Source organism: Tubulanus polymorphus, chromosome 10 (assembly GCF_964204645.1).
Source record: "Tubulanus polymorphus chromosome 10, tnTubPoly1.2, whole genome shotgun sequence".
NCBI classification, from domain to species: Eukaryota; Metazoa; Nemertea; class Palaeonemertea; order Tubulaniformes; family Tubulanidae; genus Tubulanus; species Tubulanus polymorphus.
The window spans coordinates 7,922,565-7,940,343 of NC_134034.1; the positions used below are offsets into that span (position 1 = coordinate 7,922,565).

The window sequence follows — 17,779 nt, forward strand, 5'->3', positions numbered from 1 at the left end:
GTTAGAGTATAAAAATGGCCTCGGAAATAATACCGAAAATGTAAAGCGCTCTGAGCAGCCTGGCTGGATTTAGCGCTGTACAAGACACATATTATTAGTGAACGCACAGCACTGTGATTTTGTCTGTTCCAAATTTGGCCCTTTGCAGGTACGGACCCCGGTCTAACTGGTGGTAGTGTGAACGCGGCTATACAGCGAATCAATGATCAGAAATGATGCAGTAGTATAAAGAGAATCGTTCCCTGGAGGAACTTGACTCTACCTTTGTCCGTTCTGTGTTTGTTATAACATTTTCATAATTTCGTAAGCTATAGCGAGAATTATCGTCAGAGCATGGATGGTGTTTTGTCAATCGTGATGATGTGTTAACCGATGCAACCTAGAAACCTAGAGTTTGAGGTAACTTATACGCGCGAAACAAGCTTGTAGGACAATTCATCAGGTCCAACGACCCAGACAGTTAAGTATACTTTTAGCAAAATCGTTTCTGATAATCAACCCCAACCCAAGCGCAAATTGTCCTCGGTAAGACTACCTGGATAATAACTCTCTTCAGACATACCGTACATCTTCCTCTTGGGACGTCATTTTCATAGATAAAAGAATTCTGTTATAGATCGATCGAGAACAATATGTTGAAGAAAAAAATTACTATTCTTCTAATTCTATGTTGGTTTTGTATGACCATCTACGACTATCAACGATAGTAAATTCGTGAAGTTAAATGGTAGAACGGCACTTTATTCAACTCTTACAAGGTTCCACCACTATCGAACTATTTACCCCCAGTATATAATACGTCATTCATGTTTAAGTTCGTTTTATTTTGCCTCGCTTAGTATTCAGGCGCAACCGCACCGTACGACAATCATCCCTGGTAAATTCGCCAATACGACGTTTCCTTCATTTGAAGCGTAAAGTAGGGTCAAGGGTTCTAATTTACGGGGCGTGCAACATGTCGCACCTTGTGGAATGGCTGCCTGCACCAGAAACGTGTGCAGTTGATCATTTAGAAATCTCATCGGACACTTGCCAGAGCAGAAATCCGATCGATAACGTTTCGGGCCTTGAATCCAATCCCAGCCGAACTGTTCGAAATCTATGGTAAGTGGATATTTACAACAGCGGACCTCAGCTGTGTCCGTGCCATCACATTCCAGTCCTAGCATATCTCTCTTATTTCGGGTCTGAAACGGGCGGACCTTCATGTCGAGCGTCGGAGCCTATAATATACAAAACCGAATGACAAAGGATGATAATAAGATAAGTCAATAAGTTGCACGGTAAGTTGATATTTGTAATCCAATCAGCAATATATTAAACCTTTAAATTTGTGGATTGATCGTTGACTGACACGTTCATACTTACATAGGCTTTATCTAAATCGTCATTATCTTTAAGTGAATGAAGCCAGTTATTTGTGACGTCATTGTCGTTGGTGTCAAACACTAATGCCTGTAATCCGTAGTTTTCATCATCATTACTCAACCATTTCTGTACACTAGCTTTTACGTCAATCTTAATCCATCGTCCTGTTGGATTATTGCGACTGGCTATTGGCGAATTTACCTTACGGCGAATAGTTCGTGCCTTCAACATTTCTCCGCGACTCGGGAACCGGGCCCCTTTCCGCTTCTCCATGTGGTATAGACAAAGTTTTACAGGGTTGCTACCTGAGTATCGCAGGTGCAAATAAAGTGTTGCCCTCAGCGTGTCATAACCGGCCGTCTTGTCATCAAACGTGAAATATATGACATCATCCGGTAAGCTCAAATAGTGTGGGGCTGAAAAAGATACATCGATGAAATAATAGTTGGCGAAAAAGAAACATCGAACCTGCTAATAATGCCGCACGTGACGCTCATTGTTAGTAATGATATTTAAAACAAAAGGTTTATGGACCTCGAGACTTGGTCGAATCGGAAGTTCCAGACTGTTTGGGAACAGGAACAACGTCAACTTCAAACATCAATATAACTTTATCGATTTTTATAATTGCCTTGCTTTTTCATGAACCCTAAAATTGAACCCTAAAATATGCACGTCTGTGCTCAAATGAAATTTAGAATTAAACACTTTGGAAAATTTGAAGTTTAAATGTTATGTATGTTTTTAGGCATTGGCTTTTTAACCAAAAATGAATTTATTTTACAAAAGGAACAAGAAAATTAACAAAACAAACAAACCACACCACACGAAGCGTCATGATGACGTCATATGCGTGGTAATGGTTCTGGGTTTAATTTCTCCAAAATCAGCTAAAGCTAAGCTATTCGCTATCAATTATTTTGGAGGTTTATGTTTGGTGCTCTATCCAACCACTCCAGTTTTAAGCTGCACATCACTAAATACCTATATAGGAGGAGACGAATAACAACAACAGCAAAACATTTTCTTAGAAGGTGAAAAAACGCTTAATGGTTGTACAACTTATTCGAACTTTATTGGAAATATTTCTGAGAAAATTTCAATATAAAATCTTTCAATGAAAAATGGAAATTACAGAAAGGCGTAATTCTAATGACATATTGTTTATCACCACAAACATAGTTATCAATATAACCACATGAAATATTTCGGCAATTTGTTACTTTTGAATTTAATTGTGTAAGGGTAACAAAAATCAACAAAACTGTCGTTGCTATTAGATTTTAATGGTTACTGGCAGAATATTGATAAGCTTTGACATTTAAACTAACTTGTAGAATTAATTATATCGTCATACCGAAAAAATATGTTCTCTTTTTTCTGGATTTGAAGTGAATATAGGTTGAATGAAACACATGTGATAAAACCAAAATCGATCTGCTTCTCTTTATTTTTGAAAACGCTCAACAGTTTTGATTGCCATCAAGTTGTTGGACGAAGATAGGCCGTAGAGACTCGAATTACCGTCAAATCGGCTTAATCCTGATGGACCGGCAATATTTGTCCGGATTACATGAATGAGAAATTTTCTAAAATATATGAAAAATCTGGAGGTTGGTCAGACAAGCTTCTGGGACATGGACCTTTGAATATCAAACATACTAAGTATCTGCCATGAAAGGTGCTTAGAGGTGACTTCGCAAAATATTGCCGTTATGAATATCTGACAGGGGACATTACACGAAGGGATAGCCACAGAAAGAACCTCCTTTGCAAGAACAATCTACGTCTGAAAATCATGTTCTTTATTAAAGTTAAGCCCTGTCTATGGAACCGGACCCAGAAGTATTGCACCGTGTATCCATCAATGCATAAATCTATCAACTCGGGTGCTATAACAAAACGTGTGGCAACTTCTCTAACTAAATGCATTTGCACATCGAATGCTGCTCCTTAATTGTACACATAGAATATTTGTAAAATGTAAAATATTAGTAATAGAATAGTAAGAATAAAAGTCAAATTATAATACGGAATATTGCTGCAAAGCAGCGACAACGGGTTTCTGCCTTGCTGTTTTAGATTTCGCACTGGAAAGCGCACAAAGATTTCACCAAAATAATTCTTATCAGTTTATAATATGCGACTATTTTGAAGGAGCGCGAAACATATCCGGGATATGTGGATCCACAAGGGCTTACCACGTAAAAAGTACTGATGTACCTTAATTGTTTGGCGCTTTCATAGTTCCGTTGGGAGTTGCATGAACTAATCGTACCCGTTGGCATATGGTACTTGTGTGTATATGTACTTATACCATGTTTGTTGATGTAATCCAGCTTTGAAACTGAATTAAACCACCTGTACTCAATAAATGCTAATTGATTTCAACATACATTCGTGAAGCATTTTGCTAATATCACATCATTAAAGATCTTGATTTGTTCTATCAAGAACGAATCAATTCTGATCTGATCTATCTTATTCTGATGATATAATTTTGGAAGAGTATCCAGATAGTTAAATAATAATAAAAACGCAACTATAACAATCTTCGTGATGATAATGAGATTATTTACATGTTCAAACGTTACGATCGATTTCGACTCATCTCTTCGAGTCCTTTTCAAGAAATGACATGAAAAGATACAAACTATGCATAGTATACTGTTACTAATTACAGAGAATATCATGCAGGCGTGAAGTGGCCTAGTTTACAAAGTACAAATGGATTGATTATAAACATATAACATAATGCTGTCAGAATTGAAAATCAAGTTTATGAGCGGTTAGTAGTCGAATCTGAGAGGAGACATTTTTTGAAAAACATTTGTCTGGAAAGTGTAAAAGGTAATAATAACAAGAATTACAATACGGTTTCTGCGAAGAAGCAGAAACTCTAAATATGCAAATTATTATGTAACCGCCATATCAGTGTTAAGTCTACTTATACCTTTTTTATGTCATACAAGTTATGTAAAACCTTGACTGAGATATGTATCAACTAGTTTTCGGACCTAACAATGTACCTTGGTTCAAACTTTTAATTCTCATGTATGCAGATGACACGGTTTTATTAAGTGAATCGCCCGAGGGACCCCCAAAACTAATAGATAATCTCTGCCAAGAATGGACACTTTCAATTAATAATGACAGGACAAAGGTCATTATCTTCTCGAAAAGAAGATTAAGAATCCTACCAGAATTTTACATCAATGGTCACAAATTAGAAATAGTTGATACGTTCAAGTACCTGGGCGTTCTCTTTTCATACACTGCATCGTTCACACAGTGTCGTGAAACTCGGAACAAGTACTGAAATCGGTATATTTTGTATTATAAAAGTCAAGTGAACATTCATTAGACCTACATCTGACCTTGAAAATTTATGAGAGCATGGTATTACCAATATTGCTGTTTGGCTGTGAAATTTGGGGATATGAGAACACACGTACTCGAGCGTGTTCAGCTACAATTGTATAAATATCTACTCAGATTGAAAAGGTCCACGTCTCGTGTATTTATTTACGATGAGCTTGGGCGCTATCCTTTAGAGATTTATGTTAAACTGAGAATCGTTAAATTTTGGACAAAATTAATCTCCCAGACTGAAAATTTTTCTTTTTTTATGCACGAACATATTTATCAAACGCACCACGGTGGTCGCAGTAACGCTTGGATTCTTAACGTCAAAAATATTCTTGTAACAAATGGTCTCGGCCACGTTTGGGAAACTCAAACTGTACCCAGTGCTAATTATCTTTAAAGTATTAAACAGAGACTCGCGAATCAGTAGGCACAATCCTTGCACTCCAAGGTCAACGAATCAAACCTCAAACTTATACAATAGTACCTATAATGGACTATGGCAGTGCTGTTTGGGGTGTAAAAATATATCAAAGTTGTAGTAAAATCCATTATCGAGCTATGCGCTCTTTTCTCGGTACGGGGAAAAATTCATCGTTGTTATCGATTGAAGGTGATATGGGATGGCTACCGGTTTCTATTAGGCATCGTATTGAGGTTTTACGTCTATGGTTTCGACTTTGTAATATGCCAGATACGAGACTTACCAAACACTTGTTTCTTTATGATTATGAACTGGCCGTTATTGGCAAAGCTAATTGGTGTTCATTTGTCAAGACAATACTAACTGAATGCAATATGGAATATTTTTATGAGAACTTGCAGTTTTCTACTCTAAATACCTATCAAATTAAAAAGGTTTTGAATGATATTAGAAAAATTTTATATAGGAACTATGCTTTAACGTGGTCAAGAAATGTTCCTCTGCAACCAAAACTCCGTACTTATACCTCACTTAAGCCAAAATTTGGAACAGAAGATTATGTCAAATTACACACATCACGTTCAAACCGCTCCACAATAGCAAGATTAAGAAATGGTACTTTCCCCTTAAACATAGAACTAGGTCGCTACCGTAATCTGCCAATTGAACAAAGAATATGTGTTGCATGTACATCGAATGAAGTTGAAACAGAGGAACATTTCTTGTGCACTTGTCTCAAATACGTTGATCTACGTAATGACCTTTTTTCTAAGATTAATGCTATCTTGGGCCTAGACATATATCTTTTGTCAAATATCGATAAGGTTAGAATTCTATTAAGTAATAGTCGTATTGTAACTAGTGTTTGCAGATTCATATCAGCCGCAATGAAACTTCGCAATTCCTAATTCATTTTAATCCAATTATATCCAATCTGAATTAGTTGTACCAGTTTGTCACATGTTTGTTGTACTTGTAAATGTCAATGTGTCTTGTAAGCCTTATTATAGGCTGGCTTGTCTATCGAGATGACACGTAAATAAAGATATATATATATATATATATATATATATATATATATATATATATATATATATATATATATATATATATATATATATATATATATATATATATATATATATATATATACCTAGTTACTATTGGCGACATCCCAATGAACACTTTATAAAACTTTGCTCAATCTGGCGATATTCATCAAAAAAGGTATCGAATCATTTACTTAATATTGTGTATAATTATCGGATTTCGATACAACAATTCCGCTTAATCTTCATCTTCATTTGCATAATAATTTCAAAATAATAACAAAAACAATAACAATGATAATAAAAAAAATGAATTTATTATTTTACTATCACTTTTATCATTATTATTCTTATTATTATCATAATTGTTATTATTAATACTATCATTATATTTTTGAATTATGCTGTAATTTCTACGTTATTTTTGTGCTCTGTGCAGTGTTATCATAACTTGTGGAGTAGATAAACGACACTGACACAGAAACTGAGTATTACGTAGGTTGTTTGTCATAGACATAGTGCTAACAGCTTTGTAACTAGATAATTGCATAGTTTGGATAGTTTAAAGTTAAATTGGCTTTGCATAGTTAGGATCATGTCTCGGTACTCACCTCTCTACTCATATGCACTGTAAAAATCTCCTTCCTATGTATCCGGGTCATAATACCTCCGCCCAAAATACCTCCACCCAAATATCCCACACCCAGAATCCCTCCGCCCAGAATACCCTCATATGTTTCCAAAATACCTCCAGGCCCTAGATCTAATGGGTTTATGCCTGAAGGACAAAAATAAGGAACCTATTAGTAATATAATTTGTTAGAATTTGTCCCCATCAAAGTTTGAATTTACAGGCCATATTCAAATAAACCTAAGTTTAAAAGTTTCTGTAGTTTAAAAGTAGTTAATTGAGCGAAACAAAGTATAATGTTAGTTTCAGTATATTGTTCGAAGATCATCGTTGCAGTTAAATGGAAATGAACTGAATTCCCTCGGTAAAAAATCCCCCATTTCCTACGAAAAAATCCCAAAACCTTCAAACTAGGTAAAAATTCCCACTCGGCATTGGTTCAAGATAACTTCACGGCAAGATGTTTCTCAAATTCTATTCATCTGCAATAAAGCTGCAATACTTTATCAATACGATGTTGAATCTTTTTCGTTGCAGTCAATTCTACAATCAATTCTTAGAATTGATCGAATCAATCAATGAACGTTTTATTTGTAATATTCCTCAATTCGAACTTGATTAGTTATAAAATGTGTATAGACCTGTCGTATATTTCGCTGTGCGGTGCGATGAATTATTTCATGCTAAAAGTTCATTATTTCGAATATCTTAAATTCAAACTAGTGTAATATATCTAAAGAATTGGGGATTTTTTTACCCAGGGGCATATATTTCGAGAATGAATAGTCATACATCTATGGTCGTGGTTGATTCGGGCCTTTTTGAAAAATTTCTGTACGGCTAGAGCAACGGTAAAAAGATTTTGACATTGGCCCTTTTTGGTTTTCTCGCGCGAGAATTCAAAACTTTTGGTTTTCTCGAACGCGTTCGGTTTCGCGCGAGAAAACCAAAAGTTCTGAATTCTCGCGCGAGAAAACCAATTGTTTTGTTTTCTCGAACATATTTTCATTATTCCCCGAGCCGTATAAAAAAAAATTTTATACCCCGAATCAGCCACCATACTCATCTGAACGTTTTTTGAAAATGTACGAAGCAGCGAGAATGTTGGCCTACAACTTTCTGCTGATTGTGAATCGTACATTCGTTTCATACTGCTCTTTAATCTTCCTCGTGCTGGTTCTTAGCTCAAATTGAGGCTGGCCTATATGAGTTCTAATTGTACCTTAATGCACCCAAATACATCGGCAGCGATGGACAAGCTCAGACAAATCATGACAAATTTTTCTTTTCTTTTTTACTTCTATTTCATTTCACAATGAAATGTTTTGTTTACAATTGTACTGAACCAGAAATGATGGAAGTTCTTAGATTTCATGAAAAACTTCCGATTTGTATACGTTAAAAGGTCACATTTTCAGAATCAAGGGGTAAAAACTACTTAACCAGAAAACGGGGTTGATAATCATGGGTATAAATATAGACGATAAATGATCATGGATTAATCACATCAATGATGTTCAACGTAAAGTATCTAGGAGTATCAGTATGTTGTATAGATTAAAACGATTTTAGCGGAGAAAAAAATCTTAGTCAATTATATTTCAGTTTAGTAGAACCGTATCTCAGTTATTGCAATATATATGGTTTGGGCTCAAAATTTTAATGTTTATTTAAATTCATTATTGATACTTCAGAAACGTGCGGTTCGAATTATAACAAATTCAAATTATTTAGAACACGCTGAGCCACTTTTTAAAAGACTGAAAATATCAAGAATCAAAGGAATTAACAAATTAAAGTTAGGTTGCTTTATGTTTAATTATAACAAATCCATGCTACCTGATTCTTAATTATTATTTTCAATTTCGATATGAAATTCATAATCATCAAACTCGTAGCCATGGAAATCCCTAGAAATCAAACTCAAAGAAGTTATTTTTCAGTAAAGACTTCAGGGGTCGGTTCCATAGTCAAGACTTAAGACCAAAAGTGGTCTTAAACATTAAGACTGGTCTTAAGTTGTTAGATTGGCTATAGAACTAAGTTTGTCTTAGACCGGTCTTAAGTCGAAGCCCTGTCTACGGAACCGGCCCCTGGTCTACTACTTTGGAATTCACTCGATCCAACTTTAAAGAAGTGTCTAACACCCTTTTATCTCTAGGGTGAGATCGAAACGTCGTGTCTTTTATATATTTTTGATTGAATAAATAAATTCTGGTTTTTAAATTCTTTTAATCTGTAAATAGTGGGATTTTATCTTATTATATTGATCTGAATTAATCTGTGTGTGTGTGTGTGTGATTTCCATGGGTGCAATGGGCAAGTTTTTAACTTCTCCTAGTATCTGTCACCCTGATATAAGTCACATATTTTATAATCATACGTATCTACAATTTCATATCGAACGGTTCATAATATTTCATATCTCTTACTACATGAAATGCTTAATAATGATAACGTTATCAATAGTATAATATAACATAGGACTATAGTATCAATGTGCCTAAAAGTCGTAATCAACATGTGACATTACTCAATATGTTTTCATAGTAATTAGTTCTAGTCAGCGCTCATCAATAATTAATTAATGTCTCTCAAATATGTCACTAGGTTTTAGTTTGTGAGTCCTGATGTCTACAACTTCTCTGACACCTAGTTCCCACATCAAACTAAGTTATGATAATCATTCTCATTCCGGGATGCAATAAAGATTGTACATATAAGGTTTAAATGCCTTGTTCCTGATGGATGGAATCCTGTACCGCTGGTGTAAATGCTAGTTCCGCAGCCAGCCTGCCGATACAACAACCAGCCGGTTACAGATGGCGGAGAACCCAGATTTAAGTCCTAGTGACTTATGCAAGTATCGATGAAGCTGCTGATATATGGATAATGACTAGAACGTCTACCACAAAGAGAAGATCGTAGTCAACTACACCCGTGACGACAACACAGTGCTGATCGGATGGTGGATACTACGCATTGCGGTTAACTTGTCAACCATTGGTAATATAATTGCATCTTCATCTCAAATTCATGGTCAAATTATGAGTATAGAAAGTTATAGGCGTTTGAATTTAGATGCGCTACCGTGTAATTGAGCGGCTTAATGTGTATATATCTCAGTTTTCGATTGTTTAATTCAAGATATTTCCTAGTTATCCACTCCCTACGACAATCAACATCAGTTTCATACAATTATTAGGGAATATAACTCATATAAATTATCTTAGTTCGTCTAGTGGGATATCTAATTTTGTCGCGGCGATCTATATTTTTACAAAACCTCTATCTTTAACATTCAATATAGATAGCTTTCCATTTTTTACGTTGACGTATATAACTATAGTATAAAGATGAAGCGCCTACATAGTAGTAAAGATGTTTGCCACAAAGAAGCATCTCGATTACGTGTATCAACGCGGTTGATATAAGCTTAGTTTCAGGATTGAATCGGAATATTATAAACATTAATATTGATAAACTCACCCAACGAGCATTAGTCGATACAGGCGCATCGATTTCTTGTATTGCTAGGTCAACGTTCGAAAGTTGTATCAAAAATCCCATATATATTCATTCGGATATAAACATTATCAGAGGAGTGTGGGGAAGCACATTCAGTGATTGGTAGAATTGATGTACCCATTTGCACTCAATCTCATATAATAACGCACAAGTTTTATGTATTCGATAGGCTATACACAGATGTTATTCTAGGACTGGATTTTTTGGAAGAAAGCAATGTAAACATTAACCTTGCATCAGGCACAATTGAATTTAAAGATTCTTAGGAATAACAAGAGCTGTACAGAAATAAAGCTAAAACGGTTAACAGGATTATCTCACCAAATACTAAAGAAATAGTTCAGATAAGTGCCGATACGTTGGCGGAAGGTTCATTGGTTGTTTTTGAACCATACAACCACAAGTTATTTAATAAATTTTTAGGTGGAAGTAAAACATTATGCAAAATCGCAGACGGTAAAAATTTTCGCTACTAATGTGAATCCTACTAATGAACCGATTGAAATTTCAAAAGATTATGTGCTTGGATTTGCATACAATGTAACTGACGACGATTGTTTTGATTTTGCAGATGACAGTACTAGTGCAAACATTTTCTCCGTTGATACTGAAACGCCACGTGATTATGATGAAAAAATTAAAATAGCGGAGATTTTAGGCATAAAACTTCCAGCAAACTCCCTTGGAGGATTGTCCCTTGAACAAAAGGAGAGATTAATGTATCTAATAAACCATTTTACAGTTGCTAGCCGCCATTTTGTTAGGGTACTTTTGTCCCGTATTGTTGGGTCATTTTTTTCTCTTTTTTAAAAACTATCCGTGATGTGTATTGTATCATATTTCATCTGTCGATGGATGGATTTTGACAACTTCAGCAACATTCAAACCGCGTGAATCTCTAGTTTTCAGTTATGTTAAAATCATTCCTCAAATTTACAACAATGCGACATGAGAGCGATATAAAAATTGGTGCTCAGTTTTTGCCGTGCGCATAGAAATCCAGGGTACTGAATTTGAAGTTCGTTATTTTCAGAAATAATTTTCTAAAAAATCCAAACATTTCAAGCACTGTGCGCATAAATGCCCCCTTTTAGGTGAACTTTGAAATTTTAAGATATCTTGCCTAGTTTTTTTCCTATGGCTCTTTAACTGCAGCGCGTGTATTGTCATTCCGAGATTCGGCGCTGTTTTCTTTGCGTGTATTTCAGTATATGGGTGTTATTTCTTCATTTTCACTACACTTGTCTCTACGGAAAATGGTTTTAATTGTTGGTACGAGTATCAGGTTTAAATATCACGTCGTTTATGCAATATAATAGATCGGAGACATTAGAGATGTTGGGGTTTAAGGGATTTTTCTGACCAGTTTTAGCAGCGAGACTGAGCGGCATTTTGATCACGCATTCGAAGTTGCGCGCGGGAAGAGAATATATGGGCCTATATCGAGATGGAAGAAGAAAAGAAATATAGCACTCAAAATCGAGTATGATGACCATTTAAATCAGTAGTCTATCAATAAATTTACATAAAAATCTACTGAAATTAGATGGATGGAGAAGTGGTCAAAAAGCTGGACAAATGGGGTGGGGCAAATATTCAGCTACTTTCTATGAATACTTTCTATTAAGTACACTCAAGATTGATTAGATTGGGAAAAAAATATAGGAAAACGTTTTCTTTTTTTCGAATGTCAGACGCAGGTGATAAAAAGTAAAAAGTGACATCTACCATCACCAAAAACGCAAGAAGTGTGTGGATTGCATTTACAACAAAAGAGTGATATTTTGGGTTTTCTTGGGTGCATTTTCGTAAGCCTCTGCCTGCCGTAAAAGCGGTTACCATTACAGCCATTACGAACTAGCGCCGGAGAACGGAATACAGTATTAATGCCGTAATATTTAAACCTGATACTCGTACCAACAATTAAAACCATTTTCCGTAGAGACAAGTGTAGTGAAAATGAAGAAATAACACCCATATACTGAAATACACGCAAAGAAAACAGCGCCAAATCTCGGAATGACAATACACGCGCTGCAGTTAAAGAGCCATAGGAAAAAAACTAGGCAAGATATCTTAAAATTTCAAAGTTCACCTGAAAGGGGGCGTTTATGCGCACAGTGCTTGAAATGTTTGGATTTTTTAGAAAATTATTTCTGAAAAAAACGAACTTCAAAGTTCAGTACCCTGGATTTCTATGCGCACGGCAAAAACTGACCACCGATTTTTATATCGCTCTCATGTCGCATTGTTGTAAATTTGAGAAATGATTTTAACATAACTGAAAACTAGAGATTCACGCGGTTTGAATGTTGCTGAAGTTGTCAAAATCCATCCATGGACAGATGAAATATGATACAATACACATCACGGATAGTTTTTAAAAAAGAGAAAAAAATGACCCAACAATACGGGACAAAAGTACCCTAACAAAATGGCGGCTAGCAACTGTAAAATGGTTTATTGGATGTAATAGGTCAATATTTGCTTGTAACTTACAAGAAATCGGCAAAACTTCATTAGTTACGCATAAGATAGAAACAACTGATGACAACCCTATAATTCAAAGACCTTATCGCAAAAGTCCACACTTGAGACAGGTAGAGAACGACTTGGTTAACGAACTGTTAGATTGATCTTATTGATCCAACTGATTCTGTTTTCAATAATCCTGTGGTTTTGGTCAGAAAACCAGACAATACGTATAGGATTACTATTGATTTTAGAAGACTGAATTCCGTAACACAATCATTTCCACTATCTCATTTTGATGATGTATTTGACACTATAGCCGATGCTAAACCCATGATATTTAGTGAATAAGATCTTTATTCAGGATTTCACCAGATACCGTTACATGAAGAATCGCGTCATAAAACAGCTTTTCAAACAAGCAGGTCTAACTGCGAAACCGACTAAGCGTGAATTTGCAGTCCCAGACATTGAATATCTGGGTTATATGTTATCAGCTGAGGGTCTGCGTACTTGCAAAAAGAACATCGAAAAGGTCAACAGCTTTCCAGTTCCTTCTAATGTCAAACAATTACGAAGTTATCTAGGATTAACAAATTTTTACAGGAAATTGATTCAAAATTATGCATCAATAGTTTCTCCCTTGAATGCTTTGAACTCTAAGGATGTGAAATTCAAATGGACCCCTGATTGCCAGAAAGCTATTGATACGCTTAAACAGAAATTAACTAGAGGTCCAATTTTGATATTCCCTGATTTCAATTCTCGTTTCTATTTCTCAGTTGACTCTTCAGACTATGCTATCGGTTACGTTTTGTCCCAGAAAAAGAATAATTTAGAACATGTTATTGGATATGGTGGCCGCGCGTTACGTGTAAACGAAAAGAAATGGCATATTAGTGATAAGGAAGGACCTAGCTTTGATTGAAGGAATTTAGAATTTTCGTCCCTACCTTATTGGAAATGAATTCACCGTGTATACTGATAACACAAGTTTAACGTATATTCATGAAAACCAACTAAATAAACGTATAGGACGTTGGGAATTGGCTCTTCAAGCGTATAATTTTTCTGTTAAACACCGACCGGGTAAGAAAAATGGCAAATGCGACGTTTTAAGTAGACGAGATCATGATAAACCTCCTCCTCCTAGAACTGATGATCCTTCACAAGAGACTGTTTTCACAGCGATGAAAAATGGAACTCAGTCTTATGAAGTCGTGTTTGATTATACTAGCCCCATGGTGGCTGAGTTAACTCCTGATACTTATAAGGAGATTGAACTGATTATATAAGTCACTCACAGAGGAATTGCCCTGAAGTACGTCACATGTTGGAACATAAGTTAGATCCATCATATGCTGTCAACGATGAAAAACTGTTTCGTAAGCTAAGTTGGATAGCCGATCAATATGGCATTATCGATGGCATGTTATATTATTTGTATACGCCTAGAGTTATTGGTATTCCAAAAGCCGAGAAGGTCATCCCAGTTCTTGAAGTTCCTAGATCCTTACGGTCGGAAATATTGAAATCTGACCACGATTCATTAGTGGGAGGTGGCCACCAGGGTCGAGATCGTCTTTATGGTGTTTTACGCAATAAATATCATTGGGATTCCATGTATGAAGATTGCGGGAAATATGTTTCTACTTGTCAGAATTGCCAACAGGTCAAACGGAATTATCATAGTCATCCAACACCCCTACAACCATTACCAATTGAAGGCTCATTCTCCAGATGACACATTGACTTTCTTTGCAATCTTCCGGAGACCCCTGATGGTAATAAGCATATCCTACTCGTGGTGGATGTAAGTGGTCAGGTGTAACTGAGATTATATATTTGTCCACATAAAAATTTTACCAATTCATCTTCATGTTTCAGTTATACTAACAAACAAAAAAATATCGACTTACATTACATGACCATATTATCATATGTAATTTTCTATTGTAATTTAATTCATAAATAAAGAAAAATAATAATAATAGTAATAAATGCACAGAGTGACAAGATCTCAACCAATATCTTTTCGACGCTCTGACGGTTTTTTACGAGTCCCAAATTAGCTTCCGTACATACTACCTTACTTTCGCACTGGGCAATTTCCAACCCATTGCAGTTTGATTTCTTCCCTGTTCCGACTTTTCGTAGCACGAATTCGATGATACGTTCGTGTCAACAGTCGTTTAGTTGTGGTTAGCGCATACGATTGGAAAAATAAACCCGAAATATCTAAGTGTTTCAAAATCATTTCTTGTATGTTGATTTTATTATTTTCCATTTATAGACATTAATTCGTAGTTTTCGTCAAAGGGCTGGAAATCCGATTCATCTGACTTTGTCCTAACCGATTCGACTTTTGTGAGGTTTACTGTAGTAGCATATGTAATCTAGCGTGTTCATTATGTACTACGCACATATTTGAATGAAGGAAAGCCTATATCTCCGCAGATTCATACATTTACCATTTCATACACACACATACACATATGCATTTACATATAAAAGGATTTTGAGAAACTAATGAAAATAAAACGTCATGAAATAAATTGGTGCCTTAAAGAACACATGACAAAATTGTAACGGATTTTAATTGTACGTTCATAGTTAAGGAGCGCGCTTCTTTTTTATTGATTTCTGGGCGACCCGATTTTCGGAGCTTCAGTGACTACAAATTTTTAGCTTAGAAATTAACTTGAAAGTGGAATTTTCTCTACGGTTATTTCTTCAGACACATCATTGAGGTGTTTAATTGTTTTTTTGCCTACAGCAGTAGAGTTATAAATCACGAATACGTTTACTGTTACAAATATGCACGCAATGAGGTAACCTACCTTTGACAGCAACATTGAATACGCGTGACAGCGTCGCCTCGTTTTCTTTGTTCCAAGACGCATCCCGTCTCAAGGGGATGGCATCCAGGTAGGGGGCCTTGTCGGATCTTGCATACGTATTGATAGCGTTTAAAAGGCTTGGAACTTTTGGTAGGACTCTACCAGTAATATTTGGCGGTTTGGTCATTCCGAGCCCCTTTAGGATATTGTTTTTGATTGATTCTATCCTTAGGAGCCGAGCTTGTTCTCTTAGCACACAACTTGAACAGTTATCTTTAATCGGAGCTTCCCCCTGCTTTGCTAAATGATAGTTTATAACTTTTGATATATTAATAAATCGTTCTCTCTCCTCAGCAGTGGGTTGTCGGTTTCTTTCACTCCGTGGAATAGACGATGAATTTCTGCTGAACTCGCCGTAGTAGTTATATTCGTAATCACCGAGAGAATATTGTACCTCGTTTTGTTTGTCGTAGTAATTGACATCGTAATCGTCAATCGTAAGTTTAATTTCCACATTTCTTACCCGCTGATTCGTTGCAGTGTTTTCCGCATTGTTTTCATCGTTTCGACTTCCAGACATATTGGATGTAATCACTTGGCAGTATCCAACAGAAACGATCAATGTAAGATGGATGATTACAGTACACACGTGGTTCTGCATCACTGAAATAGATGACTTCCAGAAAGAATAAAAGGCGAAATATTGGCTGCAGTCACGAGCTTCCATCTACCACCGACTATAACATAATATAAGCATAGTTCCGCATTAAAGGTAGCCTAGATATAAATCATTGATATGTGTACAGAATGGTTGGAAGTCCATGTATATCGAACCTCTCAATGACACCTGAATTTTTTAATGATTAATCACCATATAAAGTTGCACGAAGTAGATTTTTTTCGGTCATTGGATTTATCCTTTATCCCTGTTGTATTGGCTGTTATCATCATTTATTTATTGACCATTCTTTTGTCTTCAAATCAAGTTCTTACAGTTAAATAGACTATCAATATTACTCTTAGAGCCCTGAAAATACGTACGTAGATTTGTGCTACTCTAAAATCTTTTCAATAACTTTTTACAGTTTTTGTATGACAAATATCCATTAAAAGTAGTGAGATCCTACCGTTATCGCGAAGTTTCCCTGTCACTGTGATCATCTGAAGTAGTATTTTATTCGAGTAAACGGCGAGAAACTGATGACCTACGTTTGTGTTAACTTTCCGAATCGCTGTATGAATTTGGTTCTATGAATAGTCCTTTATTAGTGGAATATTTGTTGCCTGGAAAGTTTAACGCTGACTCAGTTACGTAACCACGATCTATTCCAACGATTTCCGCATTATATGCGGTTGACGTGAATCTCGCGAACATTCATGAAGAAAAAAATATAAACTAAGGTCGTAAATAAAAACATTGCCAAACGAATGAGCGCGCTAGATCAAAATCGCAGCTTTTGAAAGCCATTTCGAATACTTCTGCCAACCGTAGCAATCATCTTGATATATTTACAAATTGATTTATATATCTTATCGTTTTAAACCTCTGAACTTACAAGTTTGCCGACTAAATATATTGCATTTTAGCTTCGCAGTCGATGTCTGCATCTAGAAGCTGCAGTTCCTGTGTTCAATAGTTAAATCGCTCTCATATACAGCAAGGACATCCACTCTCCCTCGTAACGCTCAGTGGATTTAACGCAGCAAACCAAATTTTGCCAAGGTCTACCATATGATATGCCACAGACTACGTTACTATAAAACAACGATGAATGAACCCGAAGAAGAAATATATGCTGCATGATTAAACTACAATGTTCTCCCGCGATGTCGTGTTTATTTCAATGTATAGGCTATTCAATGTTACACACCACTTGTTCAATAAATTGATAAGATATCGATTTTTTGTGATAACACACATAGTCTGGATATTTCGAATTAATTAAAAATCAAATCCCCATCTATTCCTATCCAAGCTATCGTGGAACATAGCCTCCTGGTCTAAAATTGCCCGGCTTTTCCAACCCCAATAATCTTACAGTCGCTCCAATAAGAATGAACACATTGATGTATGGTATCATGCTGTAATACCGCAAACACG

General features: G+C 35.8%; 1 protein-coding gene across 4 annotated transcripts; it reads right to left on the reverse strand.

Moving 5' to 3' along the window:
* Positions 1-698: 698 nt before the first annotated feature.
* LOC141912271 (growth/differentiation factor 8-like) lies at positions 699-17,515 on the reverse strand. Of its 4 annotated transcripts, XM_074803510.1 has the most exons (5): positions 16,806-17,226; positions 16,550-16,705; positions 15,679-16,341; positions 1,369-1,784; positions 699-1,223 (listed from the first exon to the last, which is right to left on the reverse strand). In XM_074803510.1, the coding sequence occupies exons 2-5, from the start codon at positions 16,584-16,586 to the stop codon at positions 843-845; spliced, it is 1,497 nt and encodes a 498-aa protein (XP_074659611.1). In that variant the 5' UTR covers positions 16,587-16,705; positions 16,806-17,226; the 3' UTR covers positions 699-842. The 4 variants fall into 4 exon arrangements, with proteins under 4 accessions (XP_074659611.1, XP_074659610.1, XP_074659612.1 ...); XM_074803509.1 differs by lacking the exons at positions 16,550-16,705; positions 16,806-17,226 and adding an exon at positions 17,235-17,515; XM_074803511.1 differs by lacking the exon at positions 16,550-16,705.
* Positions 17,516-17,779: the final 264 nt, after the last annotated feature.

Bases quoted from the DNA above. Each gene is read 5' to 3' on its own strand.
- LOC141912271 (XM_074803508.1), bottom strand. From the start codon at position 16,405: ATGGAAGCTCGTGACTGCAGCCAATATTTCGCCTTTTATTCTTTCTGG. The intron at 1,785-15,678 runs GTAGGTTACCTC...TATCTTTTTCAG, and splicing joins ATTCAATGTTGCTGTCAAAG to CCCCACACTATTTGAGCTTA. The intron at 1,224-1,368 runs GTAAGTATGAAC...TGTATATTATAG, and splicing joins ACGATTTAGATAAAGCCTAT to GCTCCGACGCTCGACATGAA.